Genomic DNA, 19,715 nt, shown 5'->3' with positions numbered 1-19,715 from the left:
CCTCCCGCGAGCGAGGGAGTCGTCAGTTTTGCACTGTGAAAGGAGGATTTTCTTTTATTGTCCCAGAGCCGATCTTGTCCAGGGCAATTTTTTTCTTTTCCAAGCCGTCAGTGAGCGCGGCTGTAAACAGGACGCAGCGGAGGCGACCTGAACACTTCTCGGCGTATCGTACCTCGCCATTTTGTGGCATTTACTTGGATTTTACAGTCCATGTTTATTGACCTACTTGCTCCTTCATTGTCTTAATATATTTCAAGAACCGTTGTTGCTAGCACTCCCAATATTAATCTCTCTCTCTCTCTCTCTCTCTTTGTGTGTGTGTGTGTGTGTGTGTGTGTGTGTGTGTGTGTGTGTGTGTGTGTGTGTGTGTGTGTGTGTGTGTGTGTGTGTGTGTGTGTGTGTGTGTGTGTGTGTGTGTGTGTGTGTGAGAGAGAGAGAGAGAGAGAGAGAGAGAGAGAGAGAGAGAGAGAGAGAGAGAGAGAGAGAGAGAGAGAGAGAGAGAGAGAGAGAGAGAGAGAGAGAGAGAGAGAGAGAGAGAGAGAGAGAGAGAGAGAGAGAGAGAGAGAGAGAGAGAGAGTGAGAGAGGAGAGAGCGTGTGAACCAAAATCGTGAATGGCCTCACAACCATATTTCCGGCAGAGATCAGAGTCTGTCTCTTAATTAATATCTACCTTAACGACCAAACTTCCTCCATCACCTGCGAAAACTGAAGACCAAGGGAGATGAGAGAGAGAGAGAGAGAGAGAGAGAGAGAGAGAGAGAGAGAGAGAGAGAGAGAGAGAGAGAGAGAGAGAGAGAGAGAGAGAGAGAGAGAGAGAGAGAGAGAGAGAGAGAGAGAGAGAGAGAGAGAGAGAGAGAGAGAGAGAAATATAAGAAGCAACATGAAGAAAGAATGAAAACGGAGTGAAAGAGAGAGAGAGAGAGAAGAAACAGGTTAAAATCAGAAAAGAGAAGCATTAGGAAAAGGAAGTGGCAGGTGGAGGAATAACACAGGCGAATGGAAGGGCGGGAAGAGTGGAAGTGAGTGGAGGGAGGTGAAAGGAGAGGGAAGAAGAACTAACAGGGGGCAGTAAAAGTGAATTACTGACTGGAAAAGTTTCGATAAAAAGGACTCGGGAAGGAAGACGCCAAAGAGAGAGAGCGGGACGGAGGGACGGAGAGTGCGGCGGAGAGTGAAGGAAAGAAGAAAGCACCAAGGATAATGAGGGAAAGAAAGAAAGCACGCGGAGAAAGACAGAAAAAGAGATAGAGAGAAAGAAGGAAAAAAATCACCTTCCAGCACGTTGTGGGGAGGCGTCCGTCGGTGCAGTGAGGAATATGCAAAGGAAGAGGCACGGGGGGATGCTGGGACGCAGGTGCATGGGAGGAGAGGGCAGGTGTGGGCTAGTAATGAAAACAAAAATGAATAGCTTACACTTGTTTCAGAGGGATTCCGAGCGTATCAGGGGAGGGAAGAACGATGGCGCCTCAGAGGAGAAGCAGGGGGAAAGGGCAGGGTCTGGGGAGCGGGGGCTGGGTGTGGAAGAGAGCGAATAACTTGTCTTAAATGAGAGGTGATCTGCAGCGTCGAGACGGGCAGGCAGGCGGGAGGAAGACAGGGGAAAGGGCAGGGTCTGGCGAGATGAGGTAAACTGGGTGTGGAAGAGAGCGAATAACTTGTCTTAAATGAGAGGTGATCTGCAGCGTCGAGACGGGCAGGCAGGCGGGAGGGAGACAGGTAAGGACGCGGCGAGACTACGGCGAGATGAGGTAAACATGGGAAAGTGTGTGTGTGTGTGTGTGTGTGTGTGTGTGTGTGTGTGTGTGTGTGTGTGTGTGTGTGTGTGTGTGTGTGTGTGTGTGTGTGTGTGTGTGTGTGTGTGTGTGTGTGTGTGTGTGTGTGTGTGTGTGTGTGTGTGTGTGTGTGTGTGTGTGTGTGTGTGTGTGTGTGTGTGTGTGTGTGTGTGTGTGTGTGTGTGTGTGTGTGTGTGTGTGTGTGTGTGTGTGTGTGTGTGTGTGTGAAGTGGTGGCAGAGGATGGAACACTCAGTTATAATACTCGTCCGCGCTATCACATAAGAATAAATGAAGCTAATTACTTTACAATACCCTAAATATTCCATAAATTCAGCGTTATGATGATTAGAGTCACTGTATATCATCTGCACTGTCAATAGTTAATTCATTTTCTTTTTCTCATTCCAGGTTGATTAGAGTAACTCGGCGATAAAAGTGAATAAAACTTCCGATTCGTTACTGCCGAGCTTTGATGTGTTGATGTGCCAGTGGCTGTGAGTGTGACGCGAGACGCCAGTAACGCAGACAAGAATCAGACGTGGACACCGGCAGCACGAGAGGGCCGAGAACGCGAGTCTCAGCAACCAATGTATCAGATAGGGAACACTGCGTCCTTCTGAACTGCAAGACGGAGTACGGGGAGGAGGAGGAGGAGGAGGAAGGCTAAGAGGGGTTCGTGGGACGCCCAGCAGCACCCTCCCCCCAGTAGCCTCCCTACAGCTCCTCTACACAGCCACCTGACCCCTACAGAGGCGCTACGGACAGTATCCTGACTATGGCCCACCTCGGCCACCCCACCACCAAGCTGGTTATCTTGCTGGTGCTGCTCGCGGCCTCTCTACCTGGTGAGTCTTAGTGGAACATGCTGGTGTGTGTGTGTGTGTGTGTGTGTGTGTGTGTGTGTGTGTGTGTGTGTGTGTGTGTGTGTGTGTGTGTGTGTGTGTGTGTGTGTGTGTGTGTGTGTGTGTGTGTGTGTGTGTGTGTGTCAGTGAAGGGTTCTGGCAGTAAGTCTACGGTACGTGGCACAACATTTTCCAGTAGGATGTTACAGAAAGTTCTTGATTCATGGTCTCTATTCAGCATTTCTCAAGGTGGTAAATATTCAATGAATTCCTTCCTCGCAGTTTACGAAGCTGTATCGCGGCGAGAGGCACGCTCGTAAAAGGAGGCGTCCCCTCGGCCCCTGCCTTCCGAAGGGGACGCTGGGTAGTGCCGGCGAGGGGAAGCGCATGTTCACGAATCGCCTGTTTTTGTTTCAGTGGTGATAAAAAAGTTCCTCCCTTTATCGAGTCAGCAGAATCAGTGTAGCCTATAGCGAAGGGAAATCATATAAAAAGTTTAGAGCGACAAAGTCTCTTCTTTAGTGCGCAGTTCTGCGCCACACGAACGATTGCCACCTTATGGTGAGTGCATACATTTTAAAATATTACGGGAAAATATGAGTAAGGAGTGAGATGAGCGGCGTGGCGTGGCAGGGCTGCCGTCACGACCCAAAGAGTAAAGTGCAATGGCGCGAGTGTGCGTGAAGGTGGTGTATGCAGGGTACATCGCTCACTTCGCACACATCGCCATCACCCCGGCCGCCGGAAGCGTCACGAAGCCTTAGATCAACACTCCCGCGGCGCTGTGCAGACTCACTCTCCTCCTCCTCCTCTTCCTTCTACCTCGCCGGCGTGAGCGATGGGCCAGAAGGTGCCAGCGGGATCCACATTACCGTGGGTTAACCGAAAACGGCCGGAAAGCGAACTTGGCCAATGGCTCTCCACTTCCGGCCGGTGATGTCACCCGAATGCATTACGAATCCAACCACAGGAGGAGACGGGGAGACAGGATGGCTGGGGACACAAGGAAAGGGGTGACGGGGGGATCACTAAGGTGGGACTAACAATGGGGTTAACATAGCGCACCAAGCATGTTACATGTTTCTCCTTCCCAGCAGAGTTGGGACACGTGAAGGGGCGGCTAGGCGTCCTTCTGATCAGCAGCAACAGGGAAAGGGCGTCACGGCTCCTTCTCCCTTCATGTCCTGCTTATACTGCTGCGATTATACAAGGACCTTCTTTGTTACTTTTCTATTGCTGCCAGTATTTTTATCCCGCAGTTTTCTTGGGCGTATATTCCTTCCTACACGTTATTGTTTTGCTGATATTGTCATGGCTGGGAGAGAACAGTCCAGCGCGACGGACGCCAAATGCAGAGCAGTTTTGCCTCTGTTACTGTAATGGTCGAGTCTCAGGGTGAACTGCTTGCCTTTATGCTGTGTGTGTGTGTGTGTGTGTGTGTGTGTGTGTGTGTGTGTGTGTGTGTGTGTGTGTGTGTGTGTGTGCGTGTGTGTGTGTGGCGCTGGAAAAAGAGGAGGGGGGGATTAAAAAAAAAGATCTCCCGCGGCAGTAACCCTCCCGGAGATGTGATCATTAAGGAGCAGGAGGGGAGTGGATGGGTGGGTGGGTGGAGTGGTGCAGGTCCGGGGAAGGCGTCCACATCCACACCCGCCGCTTACTCCACCTCATTACTCCCTTGCGCTGCGGAGCCGTGAAAAAAAACTACATAAATGGATTAGGAATTACAGGCAGATTAATACACACAAAGCGATACGCGAATAAATACAAGAGCAGGAGAGAGAGAGAGAGAGAGAGAGAGAGAGAGAGAGAGAGAGAGAGAGAGAGAGAGAGAGAGAGAGAGAGAGAGAGAGAGAGAGAGAGAGAGAGAGAGAGAGAGAGAGAGAGAGAGAGAGAGAGAGAGAGAGAGAGAGAGAGAGAGAGAGCATACTCGTTCCAGCTCGCTATTCCCAACCTATGCAGCTAAAAACGCATTATTCAGGTAGTTTCCTTGCGGGGCAGTGGAGGCCTGGCGGTGGAGACTGATGCTTCCCACAACAACCCGCGTCTTCAGCCTCATATTTCCAACTTTGGATCTATTTATTGATTTTATTCATCTGGAAGACGTTCAATGAACAAAGAGAGAGACTGATAGTCGTCGTTACCTCGCCTTGGTGGGAAGCAGAGAGCCGTGCTGGGAAACAGAAGAATAACACCAGCAGGAGGAAGAAGAGGAGGAGACGGAGGAGAAGGCAGTGAGTGGTGGGGGCAGTAAGAGGGGAGGACAACTAACTTCGTTCTCCCCTCCTCCTCCTTTCGCCCTCCCACTCGCCACGCTTCGGTCCTTCTCACTGGTTCCGCCTCGAGAATGTGTTTCGAAAATTGTTCAGGAATGAATTAAATTGGTGAGCGTTAATATGGCGCAGCCCTGCGGCTCCCGGGCTGGGCGTCTGTATCACGGCGCCGGGACGAGGGGCCGTGCAGGCGAGCCTCGACGCAGAACAGTTACAAATGAAAGGAAACTCGCATCAAAGAGCAAGTTTCTCTCTCTCTCTCTCTCTCTCTCTCTCTCTCTCTCTCTCTCTCTCTCTCTACCTAATGGTCATATAAGTAAACTTTTAAGGTAATACTTGAGCAATTAAACAACTAGAAATATACCCTATATATTTTTCAACACAAAAACACAAGGACACGTACACACACACACACACACACACACACACACACACACACACACACACACACACACACACACCTCTTCAACTCACTTGCTTCTCTTTGGTTGCATTTAACACTTTTCCATGTTTTATTTCATTTCCCCCCACACTGCTGTTACCTGGCGCAGGGAGGCGTGGCGAGGCTGGGAGGAGGGAGGGAATGGAGGGGAGGGATGAGGGAGGGGCGAGGCTGGCGAGGCAGGCGAAGCAGGCACGGCAGGAAGGGAAGGGAGTGTTGGGGGGAGGGGGTGGTGCCGACAAGGGAGTCTTTGAGGTACCGAGGGAACCAAAGACTTTGCGTATCGACTGAAGTGATGGTCGAGAGCAGGACTGTGCGAGAGGGTGGTGAGTGTATCGAAGGAGAGAGAGAGAGAGAGAGAGAGAGAGAGAGAGAGAGAGAGAGAGAGAGAGAGAGAGAGAGAGAGAGAGAGAGAGAGAGAGAGAGAGAGAGAGAGAGAGAGAGAGAGAGAGAGAGAGAGAGAGAGAGAGAGAGAATGAATGAATGAATTTGTTTGTTTTGTTTGTTTGTTCGTTTTGTTTGCTTGTTTGTGTGTGTGTGTGTGTGTGTGTGTGTGTGTGTGTGTGTGTGTGTGTGTGTGTGTGTGTGTGTGTGTGTGTGTGTGTGTGTGTGTGTGTGTGTGTGTGTGTGTGAGAGAGAGAGAGAGAGAGAGAGAGAGAGAGAGAGAGAGAGAGAGAGAGAGAGAGAGAGAGAGAGAGAGAGAGAGAGAGAGAGAGAGAGGAAGAGTGTAGGGGACGAGCACAGGGAAGAGTGGTGCGAGCCCAGATTTCAGAATGCGATGAGCAAAAGGGAGAGGCTGAATGATGAGAGCCGGGGTGTCAAAGAATAGAGTGTGGAGGAGAGATTAAATACACGACTGAGGGAAAATGGGACAAGGAGGGGGGAGGAAAAAAAGGAGTGTATAATGAGGGTGCAAATCAATAGGAAACACGAGGGTATTCATGGCAACCCAACCGTGATGAACCGACGCGATCCAACGATGTATATCTGATGAAAAAAAAAAAATGCATTTATATGAATAAAAAAGAGAGAAGGAGAAAGAGACGGTGGGAAGGAGAGATGGAGAGAGGAAACGCATTTATAACACATTTGCAGAGTCGTTAAGCGTTTATCATTACTGACTCCCGAGATTTACGAAACCTCACACATTTATCAGGGAAAAAGTAACGTTTCTTACACTCCCACGTATTAAGCGCACGAATCACCATCACTCCTTTCATTCCGGGGACTTGGGAGAACTAACTACAAGCAAGGGGATACGAACAGGGTCCATACAAACAGCGCAGTAATTACACCTCCCATTTGCACTGTGTTTAGGTTAGTTACATAATCTGCACAACCCCAACCAGCACACCAGCCAGCCAGCCAACCAGCCAAGCCAGCATCGTCTTCCCAAACACTTTACCAAATTGCTCGACGATTACCTGGTTACGCGTCAGACAGCCTCCCGCCCCACACCAGTCGACTTAGGAGCTGCGAGCGAGGAAAGGAGAGAAGGGAAGACGTAAGGCAGGGCGAGGTGTGATGGGTGGCTAAGAGTGTTTGCGGTGACTCTTTCCAGCACACCATTCAACACACATCACCTTGTATCATTACATAATCTCTCTCTCTCTCTCTCTCTCTCTCTCTCTCTCTCTCTCTGTACCTCCCAGGCATATTTTTTTACTACATATATTTTTTTTCTATTTCAGTCTCCTTTTATCAGCCCTTCTCGCCCGCACCCAATCCCTTCACCAGAGACACGCCCACGCCATCACCACGCCCAAGCCTGCATTGCCTCGCTCCCCACAAGCCCTCCCGCCCCCGTCACTACATTTCACAACTCCCATCCCTCGCAGGACAACATAAAATAAAAAAAAAAAAGATACAAAACACGAACAGAAAAAAATAGCAAGAAAAGTTTAAGATATATGTGACATCGTAAATCACTTGAATCATGAATCACTGCAGAGAGAGAGAGAGAGAGAGAGAGAGAGAGAGAGAGAGAGAGAGAGAGAGAGAGAGAGAGAGAGAGAGAGAGAGAGAGAGAGAGAGAGAGAGAGAGAGAGAGAGAGAGAGAGAGAGAGAGAGAGAGAGAGAGAGAGAGAGAGAGAGAGAGAGAGAGAGAGAGAGAGAGAGAGAGAGAGAGAGAGAGAGAGAGAGAGAGAGAGAGAGAAAGTAAACTAGGGCAGTAAAGAGCGCTTAACCAATTGCCTGATGAAAGCAGAGTAACGATTTCCTCTACAGACGGGAAAAGAAATTAAGCTCACTCACTCCCCAGATACTCCACCCCTCCCTACCCCTTCCCCCTTCCACTGCTCTGTGTGTCAGGGACGGGAAGCAACGGCACCCGAGAGAGACACCGAGGTTACAATCTGGCTGTCACGGATTATTGGCGTCTCAAAGATCCATATTTTAAAACGTATTGCCGTCTTGTCGCGCCGCCCTTCTTTCTTTCTTATTTTTTTTTCAATATACTCTACATGCAGGAGGTTACTGGGTGGCTCTGTGATTGCCGCGGTGGTTTGGTGGTTTAGTAAGGCCTGTGTACGTATCGTGGATGGTGGAAATGGTGTGAGAAGCGGCTATAGTCATCTCTGTGGCCTTTCAAAATAGTGGTAAGGAATGACCAAAGCGTTTAATACTACCAAGATAAATCGTCTCTCTCTCTCTCTCTCTCTCTCTCTCTCTCTCTCTCTCTCTCTCTCTCACACACACACACACACACACACACACACACACACACACACACACACACACATACACACACACGCACACACAGATAAAAGGTGCAGGTGTGAGGCGACCAGGCAGTGACCCTCCCCTTGCAGTTGCAGTCGAGCGTGCAGAACGAAATGGTTGGGGGCGAGCTGTGAGCCCTTGGTGAGGGGCGGCGGTGGAGGCGGCGGGGTGGCGGGGGCGGCGGAAAGGGGGCACACCACGCAGCCTCCACCGCCTCATCATTGTGGGATTTGCTTCAGAATAAGAGCACTGTATTTCCGGTTCAGAGTGAAAATGTACCCCCGCAACGTGGAGACTTCCGCCACGGTCTGCCTCACTGCTGGCCGAGTAATCCTCTAGCGGGGTGATGGACGGCGCTAGAGGATGCGGGGCTAGAGTGGGGTGGTGGTGGTGGTGGTGGTGGTGGTGGTGGTGGTGGTGGGACCAAGGCACAGGGCGGGAAGAACACTGTCATCTTAAGACTAATGACACAGAGAAGAGGGGGATAAAAATAGCTTTCTTATCGTTTGTAGCTTGTATGTTGACTGAGATGGTACATAGCTCTCTCTCTCTCTCTCTCTCTCTCTCTGTGTGTGTGTGTGTGTGTGTGTGTGTGTGTGTGTGTGTGTGTGTGTGTGTGTGTGTGTGTGTGTGTGTGTGTGTGTGTGTGTGTGTGTGTGAGAGAGAGAGAGAGAGAGAGAGAGAGAGAGAGAGAGAGAGAGAGAGAGAGAGAGAGAGAGAGAGAGAGAGAGAGAGAGCCAACAAAATATCAGATCCTTTATTCATCTTTATTTTTCCCGGGCAAAGTTTCAGAAGCAGAACTCCACTAAAGTTTAAAACAATTAGCGCGAGTGTGTGAATTGCGTACATATAGGTATTCCCACAGCAGCCAACCAATATATGTTAATGAAATCCCGCAATACCAATACGTAGTAACAAACTGCATCCCCCACAAAGCCGCTACATCAAACTCAACACAACATTGAACTACCAAAGTACATTTATGTTCCCAGTCCCTATGAATTATTAGTGTTTTCTATATATGTAACAATCCCCCTTCTCTCTCTCTCTCTCTCTCTCTCTCTCTCTCTCTCTCTCTCTCTCTCTCTCACCACATATACGTAAATACTTCAGTATCTCAGCATAATTAATTAAATTTTACTTACTTTTTCCTATAAGTTTAGTTCCAAGATTCTTTTTCTCTATTTTTCTTCTTCTGCTCCTCCTCCTCCTGTTTCTTCCTCCTCTTATTATTATTATTATTATTATTATTATTATTATTATTATCATTATCTTTCGTCATCATCATCACCATCATTCATGAAACACAAAACGAGAATCACCCGTGACATCTTGCTTTCATTTTACAAGAACACGCGACGCTTAAAACACTTTATACGTAGCTCTGTTCTAGCATTCACCTTCCCTACCAAACCCTGCCCCCTCCATCTTCTGAACCTTTTTTTTTTATCAGACTCCTCACCTTTTACTGAGACTAGAGGAAAGCCAGGTAGTAATGGAGGGGACTTTCAGAGGGGAGCTGGCTGCCTCACACACGAGGATAAGAGGCAGAGGGACATATTAATGCACAGGTAAAGGCAAGGAAACGTTTCTATACTTTACACATTAACTGATACACGACTAGATGATGAATGCATTTATGTATGTATGTATGTACGTATGTATGTATGTAGGCCTCGGTGGTAAAATGAAAATAATCACACGCGTTGATGTACTGAAATAACGAGACACGCTGGGAAGCAAAAAAAAATATATAGAATAAAATAAAAATATGCAATCTAAGGAAACAGAATAAAAGGACCTTTCCCTTTGTCATCCCGCCCTCGCTTTCAGGTACACAAATGAAACTAAAATAATAAAGATTTCTATCGCGCTGCATCACATTCCAGTTTCCAGTTTCGCTTTCAGGAAGGCTTTGTGTTTGTGGCGGTGGTGGTGAGGCAGCTCCTGAAGATAGGGAGAGGGGGGGGGGACGGGCTTGGTGATGGGCAAGGGGATGGCAGGAGCGCTGGATGGTGGGTAGACGGACGGACTGGGAGGAGTACACGTTAGATTTAGGTTGGGTTGTGTTGGGTAGGGTAAGGTAAGGTAAAGTAAGGTAAGGTAAGGTAAGGTAAGGTAAAGTAAGGTAAGATAAGATAAGGTGATTTAAGGTAAGGTAAGGTAAGGTAAGATAAGGTAAGGTAAGGTTAGGGCAGGGCAGGGCAGGGCATGGCAGGGCAGGTTATAAGGTTAGCTTATGTTAGGTTGGTGTAGATGAGGTGCAGAGTAGTCAAGGAGACCGCACAATAAACTCCTCCCGTCTCATTAGGTCACGGTGATGGTTCTGCTGCTCAGCGTAACAACTATTCGATTTATGAGGTAACTATGTAAATAGAAGGACTGATCCCTAACAGAAGTGCTGGACAAATTGTTTTGGTCTGGCCGACACTCAGGACACCGCCATTAACTGCAAGTGGTGGTGCGCACTGATATACCGAACGACTGCCATCTACCTGACTCATCTGCTCTGCTTCCTGCGCCTGCTGTGAAGCCTACTGCATGGGAACCACACACACACACACACACACACACACACACACACACACACACACACACACACACACACACACACACACACACACACACACAGCATAGTGTAATGGTTAGCACGCTCGACTCACAATCGAGAAGGCCGGGTTCGAGTCCCGGGGCGACGAGGCAAATGAGCAAGCCTCTTAATGTGTAGCCCCTGTTCACCTAGCAGTAAATAGGAACGGGATGTAACTCGAGGGGTTGTGGCCTCGCTTTCCCGGTGTGTGGAGTGTGTTGTGGTCTCAGTCCTACCCGAAGATCGGTCTATGAGCTCTGATCTCGCTCAGTAATGGGGAAGACTGGCTGGGTGACCAGCAGGTGACCGAGGTGAACACACACACACACACACACACACACACACACACACACACACACACACACACACACGATATGCTCTACCCTAATTTGACTGCCCTTCATCACAGGTACCTTCGCTCGTCATGCCAACATTCACGCAGGGCTGTAGTTAAGGTAAAATATAAGATAAAACATACCGCGATACCAGCCAGATATATAAATAAAAAAATGTTACACTGCAGGCGCAGAGGTATGGTGCGTGGTGCGTGGCGTCGGTAGAGAGTTAAGTGGCGGGTGTCGGGGGGAAGGAAGCACGAGGGAGGCGGGGTGGAGTTCCAATACCCAGCGCCTGGCAGCCTGAATGGTGGCTGCTTCACCAGACATTACTCAAGCCGCGCTCAACAAAAAGTACTGGCACTAACAAACAAAAAAGTTAATAAAAACTAAACGCCTGAACGTAGAGGGAACACACTGAGATTATTTCCCTGTTGAATGTACGCTGTTAAAAACAAAGAGATAACTACTGCACATTTAAAAACAATATCTGCTCTTTTAAAGATCATTCAGACTCTAGCAGCATCCAAACAGCTGCGAAAACTGGTACAGCAATATCGACTCCCCGTGTGGGGTGCGTGGGGCGAGTCTGGGGGCGCCGCGCCTCTGTACACCGCCACCGCCACCTTCATCTTGCCGAGTGTATCCTGCTGGGGACATTTACCTCCGGCTCTTATGGCGGCCACCCTGATCCCTGGCCCGATGGCTGCTGCGGCCAAAATTATGATCGTTCCACCATATGCATCTCACGGGCCAGGAGAGCTGGTGACACGGGGAGGCGACACGCTGCTGACGGTAGGAAGCAAGCCTCCTTAGGGAGAGGCCACCACAGCGACGCGAATTGGCTCCATCACGTGATTAACGACGTCTGTCGCGTGAACAAGACGAGGAGGCGGAGGCAAGGCAGCCTCCATGACACCCGTACATGGCGTGCGATGCTGGGAGCAAGAAACATAAAGGAGCGCCCCATTAAACACGAGATGAAGGGAATGGTGGCGAGCAGTCTCTCCCTGGAGCCCGAGGAGTGGCGAGGCACTAAGAGAGGCGCCCCACAAAGTTCCACTTTAGGACGTCCCTACTTATCATTATACCAATTTTCTAACGCTTCTTTCAACATTGCTGGAATCCTGAGCTCTCTTCGACCTGACAGTCGGAGCCTCACCTCACCTTCCCTCTCATTCCTAACTGAGAGCAGTAAACCTCCGTGCCTGACTCTTCCCATAATCCCGGTCAGGCTTTGGCTCCGCCCCCTGCCTCGCGTCCCGCCAGGGAAGGGAAAAAACACCCAATTGCTGGAGCAGGACGTGTGCTCGAGGCTGGTCTGTTTACACGAACCTGTGTTTTTTCGCGGTTGGGACTTTTCGGCGGGTGAAGCCACGCGGGGCCAGCATAATTAACTTTGGAAACAGGTTCATGGGAAAGGAAATCACAGGGAAAAGTTAGAATACCCTCCGAGAGTAAAACTTTCTGACTTTCCTCAGGAAGCACTGAGGAAACTTTGCATTCCACTGAAGTCCTGAGTGCACTCAATCCTGTCAGCCAAGTATTTCTGAACGAGACGCCTCCTGACAGCACAGCGGCATGGCGGTAGGACTCCACACTCACGCCCTCCCTCCCTCCCTCCTTCCTCATGGCACCAACACCAACAGGCTATTCACATATCCCTCTAATGGCCGCCAGAGATGCTACTTGAAACCTCATTTAGGAAGTGACCGCTGACACCCTGCACCACTACCACCGCCGCAGCCACCATCGCCACTACCACCACTATAGCAACGCAACACGGTAACTTGTTTTCACCCTTGTGTTATATTTTCTTGAGATACAACTCTCTCTCTCTCTCTCTCTCTCTCTCTCTCTCTCTCTCTCTCACCCTTGTGTTATATTTTCTTGAGATACAACTCTCTCTCTCTCTCTCTCTCTCTCTCTCTCTCTCTCTCTCTGTCTTAGCAGCGAGGCGGCGGCAATGATACATGTCGGTACACCTGTATTCCGCACCTCTCCGGAAGGGGACATATGATCGATCGAGTGACTTAACGGCGGGTGAATGAAGAAAGGCAGCCATTAAGCGGAGAGTCGGCTTCAGGAGGCCGTCCATAACCATTACTCGGGCCAAGTTAGCGTAATGTGTGCGCCTCTTAATAGCTCAAACTTGTAACCATTATTTCTGACTTACGGTTCGGGGAGAGCGCGGGGAGGCAGTGTGCCCGTCGCTACCTGGTGTTCTGGGAGTCGTCCGTCCGCACTGGGAACCTGGGGTGGAAAAATGTATATCATGTTAATGTTGTGTGTGTGTGTGTGTGTGTGTGTGTGTGTGTGTGTGTGTGTGTGTGTGTGTGTGTGTGTGTGTGTGTGTGTGTGTGTGTGTGTGTGTGTGTGTGTGTGTGTGTGTGTGTCTGGGTAGGCTTGGAAATATGATATATTACAACAACGTGACAGTTTACCCTGATATTCTCTCTCTCTCTCTCTCTCTCTCTCTCTCTCTCTCTCTCTCTCTCTCTCTCTCTCTCTCTCTCTCTCTCTCTTTTGCCCCAATATACTCCCATCCGTCAGTCCTCTCCTCCCTCCCCGGGTCGAGTCATCACCCTCGCCCTCACAATCATCCAATCAGGCCCCACATACAGCTGCATAATTAACACATATAAATTGGGGCTTACAATTCGTGCTTTAATCACACGCAAACTAACCACCAACACTCCGGCATTTCCCGCACACCAAGGGAGGCTGAGGGAGCTGCCAAGAGGACGGTGGTAGTGGTGGTGGTGGTGGTGGTGGTGGGACACAGGCGCGAGGAGCGATAATATAGGCAGGATATAAAGGTTTAGGAGATTAACCTTGAAGGAGGATCAATTCAATAATCCGAGGTACGCATCAGTCGTGTGTGTGTGTGTGTGTGTGTGTGTGTGTGTGTGTGTGTGTGTGTGTGTGTGTGTGTGTGTGTGTGTGTGTGTGTGTGTGTGTGTGTGTGTGTGTGTGTGTGTGTGTGTGTGTGTGTGTGTGTGTGTGTGTGTGTGTGTGTGTGTGTGTGTGTGTGTGTGTGTGTGTCTAGCCAGTCTGTCTGTCTGACTCTCCGCACAAAGACTTTATTTCTTCTCAACTTATATATAATTTCATAAAAAGTACTTGCTATGCAGGATAAAATATATTTAAAAAAAAAAAACACACACAAACCTAATTTCCATGAGTCGGCTAAAGGTGAAAGGGAGAAGAATAATACGGTAGTCAGAAAAAAAAAATTCTATCCCATAAATTAAAAGTTTTTCATGGATGAGGGAAAAAGAAACCATTTAACGAAGACTTAGTGAGGCAACAGTCATGGAGTGAGGGACGGTATTATACAGTGTATGTGTGTGTGTGTGTGTGTGTGTGTGTGTGTGTGTGTGTGTGTGTGTGTGTGTGTGTGTGTGTGTGTGTGTGTGTGTGTGTGTGTGTGTGTGTGTGTGTGTGTGTGTGTGTGTGTTAAGAGATGGTTCAGTGCATTTCCAAATACAAGGAGGACAATGAGAGGAGGACAAACAGGAGGGAAGAAAGCAATCTACACTCGAGGGACGCACATACCCACACCCGCATCCCAGGGCATTTGTATCCTGTACTCCCACCTACACACACACACACACACACACACACACACACACACACACACACACACACACACACACACACACACACACCTGTATCTAAAGGAAATGTCACTTTTATTTGTATATCTGCCTGTCCAGTATATAATCTCTCTCTCTCTCTCTCTCTCTCTCTCTCTCTCTCTCTCTCTCTCTCTACCATACAACCAAGCGGCTTCCACTTTCATTCCCTTTCATATTTAACGCACACGGGACAGTCCGGATCCAGTTGAGGCGCAACAAAGGGTCCACCTCCCAGCACACAATTCCCGCGAGGCTGCCCTTGAGTGGCGTGGCTCCTACACACACACACACACACACACACACACACACACACACACACACACACACACACACACACACACACACACACACACACACAAGGACAAGCTAATACCACCCTGGCCTGTCTTTTTGAGGTGGCCAATTTGCATGTAGATAACCGGTCTCAGTTCATATCCGGTGGAAAATTTAGCGGCAAGCTGGTGTTTGTCAGGCCATTATGCCGAGGGCCGGAGTTAGAGGGGCAGGGGACGAGGGGAGAGGAAGGCTTCGTGCGGTGAGGAGTGAGGGACTGCTTTGTTGGGGGAGCATATTTGTGTTCGTGTAGGCAACGTGACTCTTTACGTGTGTGTGTGTGTGTGTGTGTGTGTGTGTGTGTGTGTGTGTGTGTGTGTGTGTGTGTGTGTGTGTGTGTGTGTGTGTGTGTGTGTGTGTGTGTGTGTTTTGTTTGTTTGTTGTGGACTGATCACCTGCATACTTCAACTTAATGTACTGTACCTGTCTTCGTGTGTTTGTTTCACTCGCCCGCATATTCACGAGCTACCCTAACACACACACACACACACACACACACACACACACACACACACACACACACACACACACACACACAGACACTATAGAACAAACACTCCAAAATGACAACCACAACATCCCAAACAACAACAACAAAAATAACAGCAATAATAACCACACAATAAACAAAACAAATAAATAGCGGACGCGTGCGTGAGGCGAGACACACGGAAATAATGAAACTTAGATATATATAAACACGAGGAGAGAAACAACTAAGACGTGAGAAGCATCGGTCCTTTCCTGGTGGTGGTAGTGGTGGAGGAGGAGGAGAGAGAGAGAGAGGGGAAAGAGAGAGGAGAGATATCAGCGGGAGTGTGGAGAGGGAATGCGATGGTGACAACAGCGGGGGAGAAGTAATAGTGAGAAGGGAGAGAGGCAGGGAGAGAAAGGGAGAGGCGGGGAGAGGTGGAGAGCTCTAGGAAAGGAGCGCTGGCGGGACGGGGAACGGAAGAGAGAGAGAAAAAATAGTATTGGAGAGAAGAAAGTACTCGTGTGCGGGGAAAGACGGAACCACTTCTTGGCATTAGAGGGAAGGAGATACAGGGGAAGGGAAGATAAAGATGGTCGGATAATGAACAAAGAATTGGACAATGGAGGAAATGACTAATAAAAAGACGCTAATGTGAAGAAATGCAGCGAGTGTGAGAAAGAAGGAAAATTGTAGCGAAGGAAGAAGAGAAAGGGAGGCAAAACACTGGAAGAAAGTAATTGTGGAGGGAGGAAAGCAATGAGTGAGAGACAGGGAAAGAAAACATTGGAGGAGGAGGAAAAAATGAGGATACCCGTGGGAGAGGGAGGGAGGGAGTGGGTGGGTAGAGGAGGAGGAGGAGGAGGAGGAGGAGGAGGAGGAGGAGGAGGAGGAGGAGGAGGAGGGGGCAGTGATGAGAGCAGAGGAGATGGAGGTAGAGATGATAGTGGGTGGGGGGAGGGGGAGTGAGGGCGTGAGGGCGTGAGGCGGAGTGACTGGCCGCGTCTCGCCTTTACACGCATCACACAACGGCCTGACGGAGAACTACGCCGCCCAGCAATCAATACAGCACTTGGCAGTGGCTCAAGAGGGCGCGTCACCTCCTCTATGTTTTGAGACCTCGCTGGGCCTCCCCTAAGCTCCAACCCCGCCTCCCCTCCGTCATCCACTCAGCCGGCAAGGTAGAACAGAAGATGCTATACTGTAGAAGGATCATTACTAGTGACAAAGCGGCACTACGGAATTTAAGTCACTGTGGGAATAGACGAAGGATAGAAAAGGCAGGAAAAAGTAACGAGGAAAAAAAATAACAAGGGAAGTCTGGGTTTTCTACAGCATAAAAGAGGGAGAAATGGACGTACGCCTGGATACAATTTTATACAGTAGGCATATTTTTCGTTTGTGTCAGGACAAAAGGCTGACTTTTATGCATACGTTTTTCCAGCACCTTTCTATATTTTCCTGAGCGCGGCCGGGGAAGTGTAGGGACTCGCCACTGCCCGCTCTGAGGACTGACAGCCTCTGAGGGGCGAACAGTATTTTTTCCTCTCACAGGATAATTCCTCACAGGCTGCAACATACCCGTCCGCCGCTTGCTGCCTCCCCTTCTCCCTAGCGACTGTAATTTCTTCCTCTGAGTCGCCTCCCTTCCACCCTCTCCGTCCGCCTCAACTACAGTCTAATGTCAGATTAGCCGCAGCAGAGTAGGCTGGAGCTACGTGCTGGGAGCGAGGTGAGCTGTGAGTGCGGCGGGGCTTGTAAGGTGTAGTAGGTAAGTGCACAGAGGGTTCTGGGTGACCGCCGCGCGGGACCTTAAGTTGGAACACGACGCTCAAGAACGGAAACGGGACTGGGAGGACGGCGGCTCAGGGAACCATGAGAACCAGGGCGGGATGAGGACGGAAGCTGGATTGAGATGAGGCAGGCACACGACAGCGGCGAAACGGACCAAGACAGAAACAAAGAAAGAAAGAAATAGAATAACGTTAACTAAGATGGAATGGGGACAGAAGAGGTCGGGATGGAGACCAGTGAAAGCAAAGGCGGGATGGGGACGAAGATTAGACCGGGGCGGGACGGGGCCGGGAGAAGGCTGAATACGGCTGAGCGGTTCTGAGTGGGGCTGAGCGGATCGGCGTGGACCAAGGGAGAACCGCGCTCCGCGTCCACAAGGCAAGCATGTGGTTGATGTGGATGTGTGCCGTACCATTACTGTCTGCGTGGCAGGTTTGACAGCGGGAGAAGTTTTTATTTAGAAAGTTTTCCAACAGAAGTCCCATGAAGGCGATAGTGCGGCTTTTGTTTTGCGAGAGGGAGTGAGGAAGGGGAGGCGTGTGTCCCTGAGAGGCTTAATGAGACGGAAGGGTTCTGCGAGCGGTGGTGGTGGTGGTGGTGGTAAAGCAAGGACTTGTACAACGCTACACCAATCGTTATGTGGTGCTTTTTGTGACAAGGGAGTGAGGGAGCAAGTGTCACTCAAAGGCAGGCTGATCACTATGGAGAAAGGGTGGATGATGGATGCATTATTGATTTAGCGGTGACGGTGATGCTGTGTGTAGGGTGGTGGTGGTGGTGGTGGTGGTGGTGGTGGTGGTGGTAGTAGTAGTAGTAGTAGTAGTAGTAGTAGTAGTAGTAGTAGTAGTAGTAGTAGTGGTGGTGGTGGTGGTGGTGGTGGTGGTGGTGGTGGTGGTGGTGGTGGTGGTGGTGGTGGTGGTGGTGGTGGTGGTGGTGGTGGTGGTGGTGGTGGTGGTTGGAAATGAACGTATCCAGGGGTCCATATTTTATGTACATAAATTAAGAAGAATTAAACGCCAATGGATGAAAAATGGCGAGCTATAAAATCAAAGAATAGAAAGTTACAAATTCTGCTTTCCATGAAAAGCTCGCCCGCAGCAATCCTTCATACAAGGCCGCGGATTCCGTGTTCGTCGCCACCGCGCATCGTAAGAGTTGGCAAAAGGTTGGAGAGAAAGACCGCATCAAAACGACAAGCGATATGTAAAAGAAAGGAAACACAAGTCCCTTCTCACAAAGGAGCAAGATAATAACGCAGCAAACCTGGATCTAGGAAGCTCCCAACCACCGTCGCGCGCCGGATATAGCATCCCTTGCTCGCCTCTTAATTCGATTTACGCGACTATTGTTACTTTCCGAAAGACTATTGTGCGTTTCAGTAGCCGTTGAACACCACCCTTCCCTTTTGTATGAGCTGAAGCACTCCAATTTGGGAGGGAGGGACGGGGCGGGGGTGAAGTGAGACGGAGGACTGTACCTGACTGCCCGCCTTACCAATAAATACATCACTTGCGGCTTTATTTCACACTGGTCCACCTACACTACCAATCACGCTAAATGTACCTGCGATACTCGGAGCTTCAGGGCATAAAATAACAGAAATGTCAATGCTTAAAACACACACACACACACTGCTCGCTAGCTCGGTGGTAACGTCCCCGCCTGTCACTGGGCACGGTAAGATTTGCGCCCCGCTCAACTGGCAAAGGTTTTCAGTGATGAGCGAGCAGTTCCTGTCCTCCTTGAGCAAGAGGATGGGGCGTGTGGCGTGTGAAAGGTCGCCGCCTTGCCCATAGATCGGATTATATGAGCTCAAGTTCTCTCACGAAGGGCGTTGCTGTGATCACGAGTCCAGCACGTGATCCTCTAGCTTGTCGGAGACTTACACACACACACACACACACACACACACACACACACACACACACACACACACACACAGCCGGAGAGCTCAGGGTGGATAAATCTATACGAGATGGCTAAACAGAGAACAGTTTCGAAAATTGTGAAGCGGAATAAAGCGAAACTGGGAGGGAGGGAGTGAGAGAGAGTGAGCGTCTCAGATGTGCGGGGACTCGGTTTATATCACTTGGCCGTACGCTGTCTCCCGGCCTCATCCCCTCCTTTACCCTCGACTCCCTAAAGCTCCTCCAGCGCGTCAAAGAGGATCTGAAATTGCAGCGTGTCTCCATCTACTCCAGTGATCTCTCGGTGACGCTGGTGGGCCGCTCCAACCTCGCCGGGAAACACATCCCTCAAAACTTGCCCTTGCCCGTCCAGCCACAACCACCACACTTCCATTTACAACACAGAAAGCACACACATGCACGCACACACACACACAAACACACAGCTACCACATCCCCACACCGCTACACAGAAGGAAGGAAGGGGAGGGAGGAAAAACAAATAAAATAAGCATTCACGTAAAGAAATAATAAAAAGGAGAATATCTAGTGAAAAGACCATCTTATCTCAGGCCATTATTTTTTTCAGCTTT

At 49.7% G+C, this 19,715-nt stretch overlaps 1 protein-coding gene and 1 long non-coding RNA gene across 3 annotated transcripts in view; one reads left to right on the top strand and one right to left on the bottom strand.

Annotated features, from left to right (window-relative positions):
- The window catches only part of LOC123517780, a 199,082-nt gene that overhangs the window by 62,086 nt on the left and 117,281 nt on the right, over positions 1-19,715 (bottom strand). The window contains exon 3 of the long non-coding RNA XR_006678583.1: positions 13,152-13,228. This is a non-coding gene — a long non-coding RNA (uncharacterized LOC123517780). The remainder of the gene's footprint in view (positions 1-13,151; positions 13,229-19,715) is intronic.
- The window catches only part of LOC123517779, a 118,623-nt gene that overhangs the window by 34,026 nt on the left and 64,882 nt on the right, over positions 1-19,715 (top strand). For both annotated transcript variants that reach the window (XM_045278235.1, XM_045278236.1), the window contains one exon: positions 2,184-2,620. In XM_045278235.1, coding sequence (XP_045134170.1) covers positions 2,551-2,620 — 70 coding nt within the window. In that variant the 5' untranslated portion in view covers positions 2,184-2,550. The remainder of the gene's footprint in view (positions 1-2,183; positions 2,621-19,715) is intronic.

This window comes from Portunus trituberculatus, chromosome 42, assembly GCF_017591435.1.
Source record: "Portunus trituberculatus isolate SZX2019 chromosome 42, ASM1759143v1, whole genome shotgun sequence".
In the NCBI taxonomy this organism is placed as follows: Eukaryota; Metazoa; Arthropoda; class Malacostraca; order Decapoda; family Portunidae; genus Portunus; species Portunus trituberculatus.
The sequence above is the reverse complement of the archived record's forward strand: the minus strand, read 5'-3'. Positions and strand labels throughout refer to the sequence as shown.